This window comes from Pangasianodon hypophthalmus, chromosome 21, assembly GCF_027358585.1.
Source record: "Pangasianodon hypophthalmus isolate fPanHyp1 chromosome 21, fPanHyp1.pri, whole genome shotgun sequence".
In the NCBI taxonomy this organism is placed as follows: domain Eukaryota; kingdom Metazoa; phylum Chordata; class Actinopteri; order Siluriformes; family Pangasiidae; genus Pangasianodon; species Pangasianodon hypophthalmus.
The window spans coordinates 3,710,420-3,728,228 of record NC_069730.1 but is presented as its reverse complement, the minus strand read 5'-3'; the positions used below and the strand labels follow the sequence as shown (position 1 = coordinate 3,728,228).

The 17,809-nt window shown below is 38.6% G+C and overlaps 1 protein-coding gene across 1 annotated transcript in view; it reads left to right on the top strand.

Annotated features, from left to right (window-relative positions):
- The window catches only part of bmper (BMP binding endothelial regulator), a 23,538-nt gene extending 5,815 nt beyond the window's left edge, over window positions 1–17,723 (top strand). Inside the window, exons 3-14 of the mRNA XM_026941429.3 lie at window positions 1,993–2,092; window positions 3,706–3,788; window positions 6,294–6,384; window positions 6,860–6,942; window positions 8,487–8,586; window positions 8,684–8,928; window positions 9,617–9,721; window positions 10,963–11,008; window positions 12,152–12,478; window positions 13,875–14,211; window positions 15,699–15,829; window positions 16,672–17,723. Of these exons, the coding sequence (XP_026797230.1) occupies window positions 1,993–2,092; window positions 3,706–3,788; window positions 6,294–6,384; window positions 6,860–6,942; window positions 8,487–8,586; window positions 8,684–8,928; window positions 9,617–9,721; window positions 10,963–11,008; window positions 12,152–12,478; window positions 13,875–14,211; window positions 15,699–15,829; window positions 16,672–16,853 (1,830 nt within the window). The 3' untranslated portion in view covers window positions 16,854–17,723. The remainder of the gene's footprint in view (window positions 1–1,992; window positions 2,093–3,705; window positions 3,789–6,293; window positions 6,385–6,859; window positions 6,943–8,486; window positions 8,587–8,683; window positions 8,929–9,616; window positions 9,722–10,962; window positions 11,009–12,151; window positions 12,479–13,874; window positions 14,212–15,698; window positions 15,830–16,671) is intronic.
- The last annotated feature ends 86 nt before the right edge of the window (window positions 17,724–17,809 follow it).

The following is a 17,809-nucleotide window of genomic DNA, read 5'->3' as shown; positions in this document are numbered from 1 at the left end:
CTATTTGTTTATATCATCTGACTACATTTATTTTCTTATTAAGAAATGCTATTGAACACCATATGATGGACCAGTTCAGAAAACAAACTCAACCCCTTACAAGACAAACCTAATCTCAGATACTTGGTCTATTCATTAGATTTAGTACACGGCTCATGAAAAGCAGCATGGGGGTGCTGAAGAATTTCACAGGCCTCCTCTCTGCCTGGACATCTCATTCTGAGAGATTTCATGGGCTCCAAACTTTTAATCTCCTCTGACCTTTGACCTGTTTCATAAAGGGTAACATTGCTGTGTATAATCTGTGGTAATAACTCAGTGGGAGGAAGAAGGACAGATGGGCAAACAGAGGCTAATGCACAAACACTTAACACTGCAAGCAGGGAAGTGTTCAGGAAGAGGTCATAAAATCAGCGTTGAGCTTGTTAAACTTGAGACGTTGTAAAATTCAGGGTTACGTTTGCAAAGAAGAAGAAACGTCTTAAGATCACAAGAGGCTGAAAAAATCGATTTAATATTAATGTGACTTTTTAAATAAAGAATAAACACGACGGGGGTGTGCTGTTATAGGAAAATAATCCATGAATGAGAGCATGATACGGCTGTGCACGAAGCAGATTAGATGTCCTGAAGTGTTCCTCTTATACCACAGTGATTTGCCAATGATTACAATTTTAAATTTATTACAGAATTAAATGATTTTTATCCATTTATAGTTGCATTTAATGCTGTGGAACATCCGTGAGACAATGAGTTCCTCTTATCATTTAGGTTATACATATAGCAGCTCTGAACAGCCGTTCCTTCACCAACCTCCACTTTTTTTTATCTCTCTTGAAGTTAATAAGACACTGGAAAGCACAAACTCCTCTATCCTGAAGACTTTCCCATGGCCCAGAACCTACTGACTATTGCAAAGTGTTGACACTGGAGACTCCTTCCAATAATGCCAAATAAAATCTCCTGACAGTCAACTCTGTATCAGTGATTATACATTTTATACATTGATATAACAAAGCCTGCGATTTGAATTACAGCCAGAACTACTGTCAGAATTGCTGTTATAGAAAAATGAATCAATACCTTTTGACCAATCAGACTAGGGAATTTGAGAAAATAGCTGAATATATGAGCGCAGCTATTGGCATAGAGAGAACTTTGGGAAAAGTACAGCTTTCTATTGATTGTTATTGCATTGAAAGACCTTTGTGTGTCACAGCCTTTCACACACGTTAAAGAGGGTCAGAGGTGAACTACACTGTACAAACTCCCGAGTTAAACATTATGTCTTTGACACAATTGGAGAGTTTTAGCGTGGCATTTGAGCCCGACTGGCTTTTGGTTGGTGTCAAAAGGACGCCTGGTCTCGGTGGGACTCTCGGGTTCTCCGCTTCCATCTTCTGCTGTCATCTCTCCAAGGCGACGTGATGGGTTAATGAATTCCTTGTATTGACTTACTCCAGGGTCTGACTTTATGAAAGGAAATCAATGGAGGGCGGGTTGTTGCCGGCCGACTTGTAAGCTGATAGCTCTGACAGCGTTTAGCGGCGCAAGGCATTCCTTTGACCTTGGTGAAGTTTGTAAGAAAACAGGATGGAGACTGTACTCTCTCAAACTCGCCTGTGCAGTCTCACTTCTCCCTCCTTCACAACGCGTATCTCTCTCTTTTATCCTTTATCGAAATGACATTAACCAGGCTCGTGTGAGGCTATCATAAAGTCACGCTGAAATGTAATTCCTAATGTTTCCCATGACCTCTGCTATCCACACCTTTCATTCTCAAAAGAGAGTTATCTATTTACTCTATCATTTCTCAAATGTTCCTCATAGAAATTCATCAAAGCTTTATTCACTAATAATTCTATTCACTAATCATTAAGTGATAAACCCACAAAAGCTCAATATGACAGAAATGACAGCTTAATGTAATTTCTCTCTCTCTGTCTTTCTCTCTCTCTCTCTCTCTCTCTCTCCAAATCTTTCTCTTTGCAGAACAATAAAGCAGACTGCAAGCAGGAGAAATGCCCCCTAGTGGCAGACGACTGCGCATTGGTGGTGAAACAGACTGGAGCCTGCTGCGAAAGATGCAAAGGTGAAGACACTATCACTCATTTTACACACTTCACATTCAACTGTAAATTAACCTAGCTGTAGATGGCTTTTATTGATAGCGATGATAAATTTGAGTGTTGTTTCAGTGATTTTTTTTTTGTTAAAAAATTAATATAGGTTTTTTTTTTAGGAGTCAGCATCTCCCTTACGAAAACGTCAAAAGAACTTCATGTTATGTTCTGCACATTTTTCACATGTAGTGGAATTTATATTCATTATTCATTATTTCAATCGTTATTCTTATTCAATATTTTTTTCACATAATTTAGCCATTTTCATTTTTTAAAGATTTTTTTTACATTTATTTTTATTATTTTTTAAAAATATATTTATTCACTGTAGGACACGTGGTTTCCTTTTTCACACATTACTTCTCACATGACTTATTTATTTCCATGTTAATTTTCATGTGTGATTTTCTCACATGATAATTTTTTCTTTTAAATGTGCAGTTTCAAACCATGACACATTGAAATACAATTTCATATGTTTTTTGTTAATATTGCATATTATTTTTTTGTTAACATTGTTCATAGGTGTGAAAAACCTATGAACGTGTGTGAAATGTATGTGATTTTTCCGTAAGGTCTGTCTAATGCAAATTCTAACGCTAAATGTAATATAAAAAAGTCTAATAATACTTAAGTGAAAAATTAAATAATGAGAAATAAATAGAGGAGTAAATAAATAAATATGAATCGTACTTGATTAACCTGGACCTGTGAGAGGCGTATAACTTCACATTATTACATGCTGATTTAATGAATCACATCTAGATGAATCATATGTTGATTTTAACCATTGTAGCATAAGTAGGTACTTATGTAGTTCCTTTGTGTGTGTGTGTGTTTCTCCAAAACATTCTCACTCCACACACAGATTCAGCAGCTGGTTAGAAATAGGAGTCTTGGGTGTAGATTTAAGTTTATGGGCACCGAAATAAAATCCTCATTTTTTTACGAGCGCTGAGTTGCTCCAGCGCTGGTTTGGCTCGTGACTGCATCAGAAGTGACGGAGAGAAAGAGAGAAAGAAATGGCTGAGGTCACTCCGGACTGAACTCATATCTTCACAGCAGGGGTGCAGCCTTTTGTTTGTGATCTGCTTGTCTTTCTCCCTGTCTCTCTCCTTTTAATTTTTTACGAGTCAGGGGTTTATTAAGGATGCCTGGGCTTTTTTTTAATGTCAAGGCACGTTTTGTTAGTTTTGAATGGAAAATCCCAGTCGTCATCTTTTGTGTTGTTCCTGCGTTTCCTCCAAAGCTTGCGGCTCCACGCTGCTTCCTTTCATTCAGGGCCATATTGGATTTGTTTTATGTGTAACATTGCGAGGGTAGCAGTGGGGAGGAATGAAGGGTGCGAGGGGACACGGGGCACATGAGGCTCCAGAGGGCTTACGGTAAAGCCCCAGACATTTCCACACAGAGCAGGGTTTCCATCTACACAGTAGTGACTTAATGTGTTTTCTGTTCAAACTATGCAGCACTGGGAATTCAAGGAGATCAGTGGTGTGCTTTTCAGAGTTAGAATTCATTTCTCTCATTTTCTCTCTCTCTCTCTGTCTCTCTCTCTCCCTCATTCTCTTTAATTTTTTAGGCTGTCAGCTGGAAGGGAAGTCCTATAACAGCTCGTATTCATGGACGACCCCGACCAAGCCGTGCATCACACGCCGGTGTCAGGTGAGACTCACAGTGTGTCCTTTAAGGACCTTTCTGCTAATACAGAACAAATCCTAGTAGTAGTGTAATATTAGGAGAAAGACTTTTTTCTCATTTGTCTCATTTTTCCTTTTGCACTCTACCTTTAACCCACTGTACACCCTTAACACCCTTGATAAAACAATAAAAAACAACATGGCTGCCTCTAAATTAAAAGGATTAATATTAATTAGTGCATTGGCCACCCAAAATCATTGTAACATACCGTATATACACTGGTATATACACTTTTAGAAATAAAGGTTAAGTCTAGGACCCAGACAGTTTTCAGTTTTCTGTTCAGTTCCAAATGGAGCCTCTGTAAAAAGATAAGACCCCTTAACAATCCGAAGAATGCTTGAAGGCTTCCTTAAGAGTATATAAGGAGGTTTTTTCCCTCAGTCATTAGCACACAGTTTCCATCGTAATCCTAGAAAAAAAACTACAAAAAAGCAGTCAAGTTAACATTAAGTTATTAAATTGATTTATTACTGATAATAATAAATCTAATCTAGTTAGTCAGCCAATACTAGCTAGCTAGTGTGCATGTCATGTGAACCACTTTTTTTCATATCAGCAATAAATGAGTCACTTAGAATATGGTCTTGATGAATATGTTTCTAACATGGTTGCATATTAAGGAATTACTTAAATGTAAAAAAAAAAAAAAAAAAAAAAAACTCTTCCCTTCAGTATCACAGACTGATCCATACGAGAAGTTGAGAAGGCGATTAGCAAGCTAATGGATATTAACAAAAATGAATAATGGCTAAAAATAATAAGATAACAAAAAATGGCTAAAAATAATAAGATATAGGATTTTAAAGTCATAATGTTTAAAATGCAAAGTTGCAATCGGATACTGCGATGTAGTAAAAACAGTAATACTGGGCAGTACAATTTTAATACAGTGAATTTTTCATCCCATTCCAGAAATATCTGAGGTTATATTGTATTATCATTGTTTGCCTTTTCCAGGGAAGATCTAGATCAAAGTTCTTACTCTGAGACTTAGAATGAATAAATGACTAAAAACGTTGAAGGAAAGAAAAAGAGCACAATTATTTATAAAGCAGTCCATATTCACTAAATATTTATCAGGGGAATACTGAAGCAACGTGATCCTGTATGAGCACGCTTACAGCTTTGATGTGTATGAGTCCAGTGTGAAGAGACAAAGTCATCAAAGAAATTTAAAGCAAGCACGTGAAGATTGTATGATATTGATATTAAACAAGATTAAACATGATACTAAATACTTCATTAACACCACTGGTGTTAAGTGAGTAACCCGAAAAATGCATGTTTTAATGCATTTTGACCTGGAATGACCTTTTCAGCATCCCGAACTGTGACCTTCGCTAGGAGTGTTAGTTAAATGAAGAGGGAGTGACTGAGGACAGATTTATAGCTTGTTTCCTTACAGACGGTAAACAGGTGAACTTGGATCTTCCATCTGCACATCTGGGTCCCAGTTTTCCAAATGTACACACACACAGACACAGACACACACACACTTGCACGCTCACAGAGTTCTGTCTCATTTCTTGAATTGCGGAGCCACAAGAAAGCGTTGCATGTTTCAAGTGAGCGCAAAGTGTGTGGGCAGAATTCCATGCAAAGCATTCAGGGTCCAAACCAATTTGAAAATGCTTTGCTGTGGTAAAGGTTTCAACAAGTTGTGGGGAAAAGGACTGCATTTTACAGGTCGCTGACCTCAGAATGCAAGAAGCAGTGTAATTGCATGCCACCTAGACTCTCTCTCTGCCTTTCCACCACACAGTCAATATGCCATATGTGTAGATAGACAATTCTGCTACAAGAACTTAAAACTCCCTGTTGCTTTAAATTCAATCTTTAAATTAAATCCTTAACAATATATTAAGTAAGGAATAAATCATGAAAGAGAAAGCTGTTATAGGACAATATATGTGATAAAGCGGAGTCACTGTTACCACACTGAAGTTTTATTACTCTGATAACACAGCCATTTTCCAATGTTCATAATTTTTTAATTATTAAAGAACAGCATGTCATACTTTTTGTCCATTTATAGTTACATTTAATGTTGTACTACAGCCGGAAAAACTAGATAGATCCTGTTCATTACATTATAGCAGCTATAAACAGTCATTTCCTCACCAGCTTCTCTTTATTTTCTCTCTCTTTAAGATAATAAGACAAAAAAAAAATGCAACTTGTCATGTTTCATGTTACTGAGAAAACTGGAAAGTCTGTCTCAAAGACTTTGCCTTGTTGGACAACCTAATGTTCCAGCTTTACCTTGACTGTTACAAAGTGTTCTCACTGCAGACCCCTTCCAAAAATGTTAAATAAACCGTATCTGTTCAACCAGAAATGATTTTATATGATATTATATGCTTAAATGTCTTCAGAATTATACAGGTCTACATGCTAATATATGCAAACAATAAAGATAACTGTGTCCCAGAGGAATGTAAAGTCTTGATGTTGTGTTTGGAACAGGAAGGTGTAATAACCGAAGCAGAAATGCAGTGTGTGGTTCCCTGCAAGAACCCCAAAATCCATCCCAAGAAATGCTGCCCTTCCTGCCCAGGTGAGTGTGTATCCATGTGAATGTGTTATAGACAGTATTTGTTTTATATCTCTTGGTTCCTTTCAAAGTACAGTTGATTTACAAGCCTTATGTCATGGGGAAATAACTTATTCTTTAGAGCAGTTGTTCTCAAAATGGGGTCTGATTTTTAAAAAAGATTGTTACAGTGGTGGGAATCACAACTATAAGATTTATTATGTTTACTGCTGGGTTTGTATTATTATTATTAGGTTATTTGTTTGGTCATGATATTTTTGTTGATTTCAGGAATAAAAAAATATTAACAAAATATTATTGTATAACATTAAATGATGAGATGGGGAATTGATAAATTTGAAATTTATTTTACATTTAAAGGGGTCCCAGGAAATGCAAAATGTTTGAAAACCCCAGCTTTTGTTTTCTTTCTTTCTTTTTTTTTAAGATCATGTGATGTTTGGGAAGTGAATTTATCTGTTATCTTCCTTGTGCTCAGGCTGTATTTTCGAGGGTCGCCTGTATAAAGAGAGAGAGGAGTTTCACCCTGAGGGGAAGCCCTGCATCAAATGCATGTGCACTGTGAGTACTTCTGCCAATCATATCTGCAAATTGTCACTATCCTGAAAGACATCTGCGCATGATTCTAATCACCGGTACAAAGCAGCGCTCCTGCATTTCTCTAGACAAACAGGCATACTCTACAGCTTTTAACACACATGTTCCTAATATAAATTCACTCTCAGATCAGATAGTACTCTCTAGCTTTGGTATCTTACAGATGCAGTAATTTTAATGTTGTAGAGAAAGGCATAGCTAAAGGCGTACATGTTCATGTTTCCAAATCTCTTGCGGTATCTGGCCGAGCTCTGAGATCTGCAACTAATGGGTTTGTCTTTGGTTCTCCAGGGAGCCACTGGGCTTGTTTCACCACCCTTTAACAATAAATAAACCTCGTGGATAAACACATTAAGGCCTTTACTGTGCTTCCCAGTCAATTAGAGAGCTTGTGTGTGTATGTCTGGGTTAGTGGAAGTACAGGGACATGGCTAACACCGCTGGCCTGTGGAGGCTCTCTAAACACGGTTTATTTTGGATGTTGGTTTCTGGCTCTTGAGAGACTTTGGTTTATATTCTCCATGGCTTTGTTTGGTCATTTTAATGAAGGCAGTGTTAAAACCTTATACATGGGCTCAGATGAGTCATTTACTCCACCTCCAGTCCTAACATTCCTCTGCACAGTCGTACACTGCAGGGACGAACGGCTTCAGAACCTGGTTTGCTTTACTGCAAAGATAAAACACTCGAAGATAAAAGTTACAGCATTTCTCTATGTCCTCTATGATGAATGGTACTCTTTTTATGGCACCACAGCTGCTAATACTCATTACTCATACTCATGTGCATGACTGGTAGATAATCCAGGGTAACATGATTTCGTGGCAGGCATTAGCATAAGCACCGTTACCTTCCTGCTTAACATGGCAGTCTTTATTTATTAGGGATAAAGCCAAATACATATCCATTATGCAGAATGAACAGATAATGTGTTCTAAATGAATACAAATACTGATACGAATTGGAGGTGTACTATTCTCTTGGGGTTTTTGTTTTCTTTTTTGAAAGTTGGCCAGAAAGGATCACAGGACATTTATTCGAGACCAGAGGTGTGAGACTGGGCCCCTGTAGGATGCAACAAAATTTTGCATGAGCAGGAGGTTTTTATTTTCATGCAGACATGAGCAAGTGGTCAGAAGTGAAGCTCTTGGGACAAAGAAAGACCAGGTTTGCATGCATTTACAGTGGTCATTCATTCATCCTTGATAACTGCCTGGTCAGGGCTGCAGTGGTTTAAATCAGGCTACAATATTTTTTATATTTTGGGAGATAGAACTAAATAGATGTGTTAAAAATATGGTTGGCGGGTACAAACCAAAATAATTTTTAATAAAACATAATTATGAACTTGAGTGATGTAGCTGAAGTCAAGGAACTCTCAGTGCCATAGTGATAGAGTTAATAAAAAATGGATTAAGCCACACCCACTTTGGGTTTAAATCCAAATACATATTCAGATATTTGGAGCACTTACAGATTCAGATACTCTTTATGTATGGCATTCTCAGGGAAGCCGAACGATGTGCCATAGGGAGGTGTGTCCTGTTCTGTCTTGCCCATCCCATCTGAGCCATACTCCTCCAGGCCAGTGTTGTCCCAGATGTCAGGGTAAGATTTTCATATGCATACACACATCGTAATGGTACATTTTCACAGGTTAGTCCAATGCATGACAAAGGGTGTGCTTATCTTTGCCTTTGTCCAGGTCAGAGGAAGGTGTTTGACCTGTCCCTGGGCAGCTGCTTATTCCACAGTGAGGTCTATGAGAACGATACATCCTTCAGCTTGGATAACTGTACGACATGCACCTGTCTGGACTCCACAGTGGTGTGTAGGAAACGCTGTTCTCCAGCAGGAAGCTGCCAGAGTGGCCAGTGCTGCCCTGAGTGTCTCTCTTATCTGAAGACGGAGGACATCAAATACTGCAGGGTCAAAAACAAGATCTACAGGGTGAGGACATGAATGATGTTTCAGCAGACTGGATGAAAAGATGGATGGATGGATTCATTTATAGAAGGATGGATTGATGGGTTGATGGATGAATGGATTGATTTATATAAGGATGGATGGACAGATGGATGGATGGAATGGCTTAAGGATTCATAGATGGATGGATGGTTATATGGATGATATGTCAATAAATTAATTGACTGAGTTAGATGGATTTAATTGTGGATGCATGAATGGTAGAACAGATAAATGATTGGTTTATGAATGAGGATTTATTGATTTAGGATTTATTTACTGAATGAGGATAGATGATAGAATGATCGGATAGATGGATTTACACCAGGCTGGATGACTCATATGGATGTAAATACGTTTTAATGGAGTGATGGATGGAATGATGATTGACTTGTGGGCAGATTAATTGATAAATGGATAGATTGATGGATTTGTAAATGAATAAATGGATGAATAGATAAACGGTGGAATGAACAGATGGATGTATGGGTGGATGTATGGAGAACCAAAAGATATATGTACTAAGTATGGATGGATGACTGACTGGTGGTGCAATGATTGGATGGACAGATGGAGAGATGGATGGATAATTGTAGGATACACATAAAAAGGGATCAGTTCTTTATTCCTCATCTCCCCCTCCCTCTCTCAACCTCTATCTCTCTCTCTGTAGGATGGGGATCGCTGGTCGTCTGTGAACTGCACATTATGTACCTGTGTGAAGGGGAACATTGAGTGTCGGCCTAAACACTGTGTGCCGGTCACCAGCTGCCCTGCGGTGAGGAACTTAACCATGCACAGAACTTAACATTTCACACACATTAACCCACACTAACCCATTCCCACTCTTGTAGAAACTGCATCACCAATGGCCATAAACAAAATGCACAGAATGATATGAAGAAGCAAAGCTGGGGCTGATTTCTTTCTCAGCCTTCTTCACTGACACATCTGTAACACAACATCAGCAGTGATTGAGAAGGAGTGTGTGAAATCACAGTCACGGGTGTAATGAACATGAACAAGGTGGATGAGGGCCTTTTTTTTTCTTTGGAGGAGAAACTAAAAGTAGATAGACTAAACATACATTGTCCAATCGAAACAGAAAGTATACAAAAGGACAGATGACAGAAACTTACTTTTAGTGTTTTTTGGTTTGGACAAAATGGGCACAACTATTCTGTTTGGTATTACGAGGAAACGCAGCATGAACCCAGTCGAGAAATACAGACTTGAAATAAAATGCTGTCTGCATTTTTACATATGTGTAAGTAATAGTTTGATATCTAATAGTCGAGCTAGTGATAGATATTAGACATGACCAGCCATGATATCATTCAGTCTTGAAAAATGGCTGTCTACACTAAGATTTCTACCTCCAACCTCTCTAACCCTGACCAGCTGTTCGCCACCCATCACTTCAGCCTCTTAGCAGAATTACAGCCTGTAACTAACCAGCGTTGGGAATATCCTCCTGTGTGGCATGCTGATGTAACTTATACACGGCCTCTCTGTCGTGATTTACTCTCTCTGTGCCTGTGATTTATCTTAGCTCCAGGCGATTCCACTACTCAACGTGATATCTGATTTTCTCCGATTCTTCATTCCACCCGTTTCCCAGCACACACCTGTCCCTGATTTGGGGGACAGCCAGACAGAGGAACAGCCTTTGACTGCTTTGCCTCCTGTTTGACTGACAGCAAAGAAACGGCCCTCTATATTTAGACGTTCTCTCAAACCACAGGCCTTTGTATACGCTGAATGCACCAGGGTTCCGGTTGAGTGTATGGCTTGATGTGTGCGTGTGTGTGTTGTTGTGTTTTTGGACGGGAGGGGCGGAAGGGGTAGGAGAAGGTGGGTGAGGAGGGGGAAGAGACCTTTGATGTGCACTTCTGATGGTATTTAAAACAGTCTACCCCCTTCCACTGGTGCTCTGAGACACAATGTCTGTTTGTGTGACTCTATATGCGTTTGGACTATGTCTATAAAACTCTTTTTGCGTGCATGTGTGTGTTGCAGAATAAGATACTGAACCGGACTGGCTGCTGCCCTGTTTGCACTGAAAGTGAGTAAGTTTACCTTCACCATTATCCTGTCTTTGCCCTTAGGACATTTTTTTTTGTGCAGTTTTTATTGGTGCAAAGACCATTGAACAGTGGTTACTATGGTATGTCTGTCATAGTATTACTACTAATATTGTAAGTCACTATCAAAATGGTGCCTCGTTCCCTACAAACCTCTGAGTAAATTATAAGTAAAAGGCAACATTACCAAAATAGCAGACTAATTCGTGAACTGGATATAATTTTGGACATACCATATACAAGAGTGGACAAATAATAAATATATAAGCTAGCCCACTGCATCGGCCAAGTAAAAGCTCCAATGTGCTGCCTAGTTGCATGTTTTTTTCCTTTTCTGAAAAGGCTGTCTGTCATCTAATGCTAATTAATCTGACTAGTAAAACCCTGTGTGTGTGGTGCAGCAGGCGGTGGGTTTCAAAATGAGTACTGTGCTATAGTTACAGCACTGAGATGTAGCACAGATTTTTAAAAAAGGGAGGTGCATAAGTGAATAGCAAGTTGATTTTTTTCTTTCATTGGTTGTTAAACATCGGAAGAAAAAAAAACTGGTGACTGCAATCTTTTTAAACCTACTTCTCCACAACTATCAAAAAACAGACTAGTAGCCTAATCATAAAAGAAGCATAACAGTTAGCCTAATCATATAATGTATAATAATAAGATTATAATAACCATGGTTACCCGAAGACACCTATAACTGTGGCAGTATGTTTGGATAAATGGATGCTTAGATAAATAAAGTCCTGGTACTAACTGTAGCAACCATGAAGTACCAACATATTAAATTATAGTCAAGTCACAACACTCTAGCTAAAAATCCAACTTATAAGGCCTGGCATAGGTCATAAGGCCTGGCAGCTGAAGTCTGGCTCATATTAACTACCACTGCAACCAGATCTGCCATGCACAATTCTCCAATGTGTGTTAAAGCCAAACACGCTCATGTTTCCTCTCAAATAATGGCCTTTCTATAGAAAGAAAACGGCAAATCTAAGGCACGAGTATAGGACTGGGTTTTAAGTAAACAAAACAGCAAATCTAATTAAATGAAACGAGAAGGTCAGCTTGAAGCTGATGTTTGTGTCAAACACCGTCACGATAACACGTCCTCCTCTCCGTCTCAGAGCCAGGTGTGTGCACTGTATTTGGCGACCCTCATTACAACACGTTCGACGGACGCACCTTTAACTTCCAGGGCACGTGTCAGTATGTTCTGACCAAGGACTGCACATCAGGGAGTGGCTTCACTGTGTTGGTGAAGAATGACGCACGGAAAACACGCTCGTTCTCCTGGACCAAGTTCGTGGAGCTGCGTATGCCGGGGATGACCGTGAGTCTGCACCAACACTTAACAGTGCGGCAGAACGGCACACGCGTCGCCCTGCCGTTCCACAGCACAGGCGTCCACATCGACCTTGACGGATACCTGCTGAAACTCACCACCATCGTAGGTAAGAACCAAGAGGAGGTGCTGATCATGTGATGCTTATTAGAATAGAATTGATTCATTTAACATCAAGCTGTCCATAGAGCTAATATTACAAACACACAAGAAAAGGACGGAGGTCTGACAAGAGGACAGGGACTCCTCGATTTAGAACAAACACACTTCGATCCTTTTTAGGCTTAACAAAACATTGAACACTGAGCTGACATACAAGGACCTTTATATTTGGCCACGGGGTCAGGGGTCACATGCTAGGAGAGGCTTTCCATGTTCTGGGCACGTACAGTGGAAATATGAACTTGAAACACATAGAAAAGTCAGACTAATTCTTTTTCCACACTAATAAGCATTTTCATAGCAAAGATTTTCATGTCCTTACCGAAATATTGAGATGATTAGAAAATATTACAGACAATTCTCATGCTACTTGAGCCAGGAAGTTTGTACACTTTATGCCAAGCAGTTTGATGGTATACTCCAAGTTAATAACAACCCCAGGAATTACAACTACATTTACAGAAATGTCCCACCATGCACTTGTTCATCCTGGTCTTCCCCAGAACTGTCATTTTTTTGTATGTCACTACTTGCACACGGGAATACTACTGCATTTATAATGTACATTGAAAAAGAGTGTCCAAGACAGTCAAATAGCACAGACAACAACAACAGTCAAATTTACGAGTCCTCTGTTTTACGGGTGCAGCTGGAATCACTATCACTACTATGACTATCAGGGGCTTATTTTTGGATGCTAGATGTCAACATTTTCAAAAAAATTTCTAGTTTTCCTATACACTTTTCACAGTTTTCTTCAGAATTTTCAGCTGTCTATAACGCAAAGCTGAAATGGAAGAAAAAACATTTTTAAAATGTATCCATGTTACTGTGGACAAAGTTTAATGCATGTTTTTACATTTTTAAAATGTTTTTATCTAAGATTTAATATACATACTGTATATAGACTGTGTGTAAAACAGTGTTTTTCATTGCACAATATATACAACAAATTATCCTCTATTTCCAAAACAAGATTATTATTCTCAACTAGTATAACTCAATAATCTTTTGTTATTATTTCCTTAAAGTCAAAACATCTTGATATTTTTGATTATTGATAGTGAGGAAAGGTCATGTGTTAGTTGTTAAGAGACACTAATCCTGTGTTAGATGCAGACATAATGTAACCATTTCAATGAAAAATATGGAGTCAAAACAATTTGAAAAAATGAGCAGGTTATTCAGATCGAGTTCAATTTCATACAATTATTTCTCAAACATTTTAAATAAGACTTGTCTCCATTTTACATAACCAAATAAATTGTATTTGTTTATGGCAACAAATTTAAGAAAAACTGTTGTTCATTGTATCTTGTATCTTGTGTGTGTGTGTGTGTCAGGTTTGGAGATCACATGGGATGGTGACAGTTTAGTGGAGGTGGTGGCTGCTCCTCACCTGAAGAATCGACTCTGTGGCCTGTGCGGTAATTACAACGGTCACAGACGGGACGACTCAGTGGGCAGTGATGGCCAGTTCAAGTACGATGTGGACGAGTTTGCAGATTCGTGGCGTGTGGATGGTAATGAGGTGTGTGAGCAACCTCCCCGCAGGCCCACGCCGTTCCTCTGCCCTGGTTCGGTCAAGGTGAAGATCCGTGCCCACCGCTCCTGCCACAAACTCAAATCCTGGGAGTTCCAGAAGTGCCACTCTGTGGTCGACTTTGCCCCCTTCTATAGGTGACTAGCTCACTTTTACACAGCTAATACAAAAATCTTTCTTTTTTTTATTTCCCTGTTTATCAAATTTGATGTTTTTCATGATGTTAGCTAACTGCAAAGTTTCTGTAAACTAAAGTATTATGCCTGTGTGCAGTTTCTGTGGTTGTGCTATTTGTATATGTATTATTTATATAATGTAGGCTGAAACATTTGTAGTAAACAGGCTAAAATATAAAGTACCATTATAGTAAACAGACTAAAATATGAACTAGTGTTACAATAAACAGGCTACAATATGAAGTAGCATTATAGTTAACAGCTCAAAACATTAACTACCATTATAGTAAACAGGCTAAAACATTAACTACCATTATAGTAAACAGGCTAAAACATTAACTACCATTATAGTAAACAGGCTAAAATATGAACTAGCATTATAGTAAACAGCTTAAAACATTAACTACCATTATAGTAAACAGGCTAAAATATGAGTAGCATTATAGTAAACAGGCTAAAAAATGAACTAGCATTATAGTAAACAAGCTAAAATATGAACTGGTGTTAACAAACAGGCTAAAATGAGAACTAGCATTATAAAAAAAGAGTCTAAAATATGAACTAGCATTATAATAAACAAGCTAAACATTAATTAGTGTTATAGTAAACAGGCTAAACATTAACTAGCATTATAGTAAACAGACCAAAACTTTATAGGAGAAAAAAAACAAAAAACTGAAACATGAACTAGCGCTAGGCTAAAAGGCTGTTAGTAAGACTTGTTATAGAGAGGTCTTTGTCTCTAGCACCAAACAAAGCTTTTTAGGGACATTTAAGGCTTAAAAATGTAATAATAATAAAAAAAGAGTTGCTAAGTTGTATTACTAAGGAAAATCTGCATCTGTTATGCAAAACCTACACTACTGCAGGCTAACATAATACATCACCACCCTAAACTACCTTGTCTGTAGTCAAATCATCACCAACTCTTTTGATTCCTAATCAGCTTTTTCCCTCTAAACCCTTCTCATTGTTACAGACGGGAACTAGCTAATTAGCATTGACAAGGATTAATTATTAATTATATTTTATTTCTGCTTCTAGCTTGGGGTAAATAGGTAAGGATTCAGTTTAAGACTGATTAATGCAAAGCTACGATGGACTTAAGCAGGCTTTAGTCCTTGTTGGTGTTACTGGATCCTGCTACTTTTTTTTAGGCTTTGCACACGGCATATCTTTCAGTTCATAACAGTTTTTTAAATAGCCAACTGTAAAGTGCTCAACAACTAAATATTTATGTACAAATGCTCAATATATGTTGTGGTTTGAGACTGATGATTGAAAATCCAGGTGTAATTAATCTCCTAAACACTAGATGCCACTCTTGTTCCATGGTTTAAGCACAGGCTCTCATCATGAGAGTCTGATTCTGGGTCTGTGTAAACTTGTACATAGTGATTCTGATTCACTTGATGTAATTAAATTAACCAAGAATTCTCTCTGGTCAGGTCATGTGTTACGGACATGTGTGAGTGTCCGGTGCACAAGAACTGCTACTGCGAGTCCTTTATCGCCTACAGCCGGGCGTGTGAGAGAGAGGGAGCGCCTGTGCTCTGGAGGCCTGAACAGTCTTGTATGAGTAAGTAACAAATGATGTAGAAAATTATAATTTACTCTTGGGATGCATTTGCTTCCTATTTTTTTATTTGCTTCTCACTGCTAAGCACCGAAGCCAGTTAATGACTGTGGTAAACAATTTGGCAAGCCATAGAGTGTTTTATTTTGGATGACGTGACAGTGGTGACAGGCCAAAGATGTCATGAATATCAACATTTCCCTCAGATATGTTAACAGATTACTTAAAAAAGGCTTCATACAGCTAAAATTAGGCCGGAATTTAACATATAATCGTGTCTTGTGTCTCACAGAATAAAAGTTTGTATTAAAAAAGTGCTGAATATCACAATAGTGGGTCATTCAAGTGAAATCTTCCATAAGCACAACAAGCACAGTCCCATTGGAATATTTTTCTACCTGTGTATACAGTTTAGTGCAAATGTTTGCATCCCCTTTGGTTTCCTGGTGAAAAAAAATGAAAAATGTACTTCTGATTTACTGATTTAAAAGTTTGCCTTCCCATCACAGTTCATTTACTTTGCTGTACCTGATTAAGGTGTATCATGGATTCCCCATTCCCATTTGCTTTTGCTTTGGTTTCTGTTTTAGCCACGTCTCCTGACCCTGTCATTGGTTTGTTACCTGATTGTGGCCACTTGTTCAGTGTTACTCCTTGATTAGTTTGTCTATGTATATTCTGCTGTTTCTTTGTAATGTTGCAGTCTTGTCATGTTTTTTACTATTAAGTCCAAACTTTGGTTTCTTGTTTCCATATCCTGGTTTTGTCCCTTGTCTCTTTCATTTATTAGCATAATTTTTTTTATCATTGTTCTGACTAAACTTTTTGTCTGACTCTCTTTGCAGCCACGCAATGCAAACACGGCGCTGTGTATGACACCTGCGGCCCTGGCTGCTCCAAAACCTGTGACAACTGGAACGAGATTGGCCCCTGCCACAGACCCTGCGTGGCCGGCTGCCACTGCCCGGCTAATCTGGTGCTCAGCCAGGGCCACTGCATTAAACCCATGTCCTGCCCTGGCCGGTGACCCGAGTGACTCCGGTGACCCTGCAGACCACACTGCATGCAGGCAAGAGGCCAAAGACACTGAAAAACCCTCACAGTGGGACTGGATCATTTATGAGCCCATGTTACTCTTCATGCATTGGGATAACGGGACAGGATAAGTGTGAGCCCTGACCTCCTTGCACAGACCGAGCCGCAGTCAGAGGACCTTGTTCCATCCCGTTTACTGCATGGACGTGAGCGTGAGCAGCTCGTGTTCATGTTCAGTTTGGGACACGTTGAACGTCCAACTGCAGGAAAGACGCCAACTGGATGCTCAAACGGAGACGTTAAAAAAGGACTTGTACAAAATGCTAATTTTATTAACATCGACTTAAATGGAACTATTTATATATTTACTTGTTCATTTAGCTGTGTTTATTTTGTATATGCTGTGCCTGCAGAGGAGCACTAACATGACTGTTAAAAGCTCACAGAGAAAAGTACTGTATTGTTAAAAGCCCATAACTTTGTGGCTGTGTACGACTGTGTGTGTGTGTGTGTGTGTGTGTGTGTATGTATGTATGTGATCTTTCTGTAAATGTAACTTGCCTAATAAGCAATTATTTATAAAACACGTTGAGACCCACATCCTCTGAAAGGAATGAGCCGTCGTCTTTATGTGTGTGTGGAGGAAGCGTGAAAAGCACCAGGGCCTGTGTTCAGGCTCATCACAAGCTAATAAGGAAGGACAAAAGACTGTTGGTTTGCCCCTATGGTGGCAAATCTGAATTAATGGCTTCCCTTATTTAAAATGTTTTTAAAATATTCAAACTGTGTGCCTGATTATCTTGATGTTGTGAATAAGCTGTTAATGGAATAAACAATAAAATAATTATTCAGTTTAAAATGACTGATTGTTAACATCAATTGTGCTTGTTCTGCATCACTAAAAAATTTTTTAAGGTACACACATACAATTAAGCTAGTAGAATCTCA